At 35.4% G+C, this 2963-nt stretch overlaps 1 protein-coding gene across 2 annotated transcripts in view; it reads left to right on the top strand.

Annotated features, from left to right (window-relative positions):
• The window catches only part of LOC113804174 (mRNA export factor GLE1), a 19141-nt gene that overhangs the window by 2126 nt on the left and 14052 nt on the right, over window positions 1–2963 (top strand). Inside the window, exons 3-5 of one of the 2 annotated variants that reach the window (XM_070114576.1) lie at window positions 291–444; window positions 1363–1535; window positions 1781–1954. In XM_070114576.1, coding sequence (XP_069970677.1) covers window positions 291–444; window positions 1363–1535; window positions 1781–1954 — 501 coding nt within the window. The remainder of the gene's footprint in view (window positions 1–290; window positions 445–1362; window positions 1536–1780; window positions 1955–2963) is intronic. The other variant, XM_070114569.1, reaches the window with a different exon arrangement.

Here is a 2963-nt window from a genome sequence, read left to right on the forward strand (position 1 = left end):
ACTTTCTCTCTTTACCTGTCTCTCACTCTCTTCTTTCTTTCTTTCTTTCTTCTTTTTTTATGATTTTGACTATGTTTTTCTTAACTTATCCTTTTTTCCTTCTTTATTCTTCTTTCTCTCTCTCCCATTCTCTCTTTCTCTTTCTCGCTCTTAAGTTCTCTTCCATAGACTTGCTATTTGGAGACTGCCATACGTTGTGAGCATTTGAGGATTTTAACAGTGAAACAGTGGTCCTGTATTTTTTGTTTTTACATATTAGATGTATTTATTTATTCTTTTCTTCATAACAGTCCCAGCCTACAGTGGATAGACCCAAAGGAGGAGCTAGACGATGAGGCCACATGCGAAGCTCTCGTCACCAGCCGAAAGGCCCTGTATGCAAGGCAACTCATAGAGAAAATGGAGGAGATGAAACTAGAAGAAGAGATTCAACAGAATGTCAAGGTAAGAAATAGATCCTGTGACTTCTCTCTGTTTGTCTTTTCTGACGTATTTTGGAGTCATTCGAACAACATGTCTCCGTAATGTCATATCAGATTAGAAGATGAAACTAGAAAATGAGGCAGACTGTAAATGCGGTCATCTGTAAGCACACTATTATTAGCTATATGAAATAATCTGTTGGAAGTGAGGTTAATTCTTATTGCTACAAGCACTCACCATGATTTCCATGCCATCAGAGCTCTACCAAGAGGACAACACATAATATCCACCTAGTATATTCTTGCAAAATTGAGCATGTAGGCTACCCAGATGGCTTGCCACCAAATAAGGAAATAGTCAATATGCTATCTTGCTATATATGTGTATGGAGGTTTTTTAGCTTTGGTGAAGCACTAAAGGCATTAGTTAACACCTTTGCTATTTAATTATCATTGTTTTGATCTATTCATCTTCTGGTTGGTCTTCCTCTTCATGTATTGGCATTTGCTAACCAAGTATCACTCCACTAACTATATGATTATTTCCTCATTATGTGTCCAAAACCAGAGCATCATAGTTTTGTTTCGTTACTTGGTTTTTTGTTATACTTTTTTGAGAAACTAGGGACCATTTTTTTTATGTAAGAAGTTAAAATATGAATAAGATATTGCCAGATCATATTCAGATATTATATATGCCAGAGAAGTTTGTACACCTTAGGCATGATACAGTAATAGATAAATATTCTTTTGAGAATGGTATTTGAATTACCTCAAAAAATTATTAATTTATGTACTGCTTATGATCACCACAGAAATAGATAACTGCAAAGCTATTGTAGAATAATACATTATTCCTATTCATGATATCAGAGCAATTGTCATTAGTATTATTTTACTGTGCAGGGAAAAAAGATTCACCTGTGTTTGATTTTTTCAGAGGAAATGCAAAGATAAGTACAATGATTACATGAGGCAGTTGGAAAACATCTATAAGAATGCAGAAGTGCAGAAGAAAGAGTACTTTGACCAACGCAACAAAAGCCTGGAATTGGAGGAAACTCAGCTCCGACGTCGAGAGGAAGATGACGCCAAAATCATAAAGAAACAAGAGTGAGTGAGCACGAGAACTCAGTAGGGATAAAAGATGAAGATAGGAAGTTTATGTTGTTTCAAGGATCTGTGTGTCGTATATACGGGAAATGATCAAAGATATTTTTGAGTATGTAAAGTTGAAATGTCTCCAAGAGGACAGTAAGTTTTATAAAATTATGTTGATATTTGATTTACCCGTAAGGAATTATAGGTATTATAGTTACATAATTTTGATACTTAAAATATCCTCATACTCCTACCAGAGAGGAATACAGCCATTACATAGCACAAGAATCACGGAAGCTGCTGGCGATAGTAGAGGAAGCGCAGAGAAAGGAAGCTGAGCAGGCCAGCCAGAGACGAGCTCTCTTGAACCAGCTCCAGAATTCCAAGGGCTCCTTTGCCACCAAGATTTTAGAGATGAATCAACAGTTGAAGTATGTTAGCATGTAATTGAAGTAATGTTTAATGCAGAAAGGTAGTTACCAGGACTTAGACAATCTTAATGAAATCCAGCATGATTTTTGAGATATCTCATTTTTCTGTTAAAACTCACTTTTCTTCATGTCAGTATCTTTCTGTGGACAGTATCGCCACAGTAATGCGTTTTACCATTTGCATTCATATAAAAGTCTGAAATTCAATGCAACGGGCAAGCATACTTTTGACAAATTTAGAAATTATTTGCTTATAAAATGGTAAAGGAAGAACAAAAATATTAGCTGCCATTGAGGTAAGAAAGAATCACAACTATAAATTGCCCAAGGTTATATTTAATGTTACATTTTTACTCAAGTCCAGATTCACAAAATTAGTCCTAGTCCTCAGCTGACAAGTGAGAATGGTTGGTGAGAATAAAGGGATGCTAGAGAGTGCATCAGAAATCTATATTCAGCCAAGACTCTTGAAGATCCTCTTAATCATACAAGAGCCACCATGTTGGCGTTAATAACAAGGGTGACAATAAGAATGCTATCAAATGGATAAATGCAATTTATGTCATAGTTATCCATGAGCAAACACACCCGGCATACATCTTAATTACCTCATATACATACATGTATTTAAGTGATCATATATGGTCACTTGCCCGATAAAGGGTTAATTTTGTATTCACTTTTTACCTAGATATGATTAAGCTAAATACTCATAGGGTAGCTGTTCCATGTAGGATTCTTGAAAAGTGAACCTCCTTTTTATATGCAGTTTTGATGTTTAAGATGTTTACAAATAAAACTGACAAGTCTATATCACATTCTGAGAATTCTGTAGGATATTATCCGATGGTCTTTACACCAAGTTTTAAGGCCACAGGACTCATGTGCTGTGGCAGATCCCTGTAAAAATGAAATAGTAATCTTATCCTGTCCTTTTTTCTTTCTTTTTTTTTGTTTATATAGTGATCTCCAAGACAGAAAATATTTGGAGCCCTCTACTGAGAGCTTC

The sequence above is a fragment of the Penaeus vannamei genome, chromosome 3 (genome assembly GCF_042767895.1).
Source record: "Penaeus vannamei isolate JL-2024 chromosome 3, ASM4276789v1, whole genome shotgun sequence".
NCBI classification, from domain to species: Eukaryota; Metazoa; Arthropoda; class Malacostraca; order Decapoda; family Penaeidae; genus Penaeus; species Penaeus vannamei.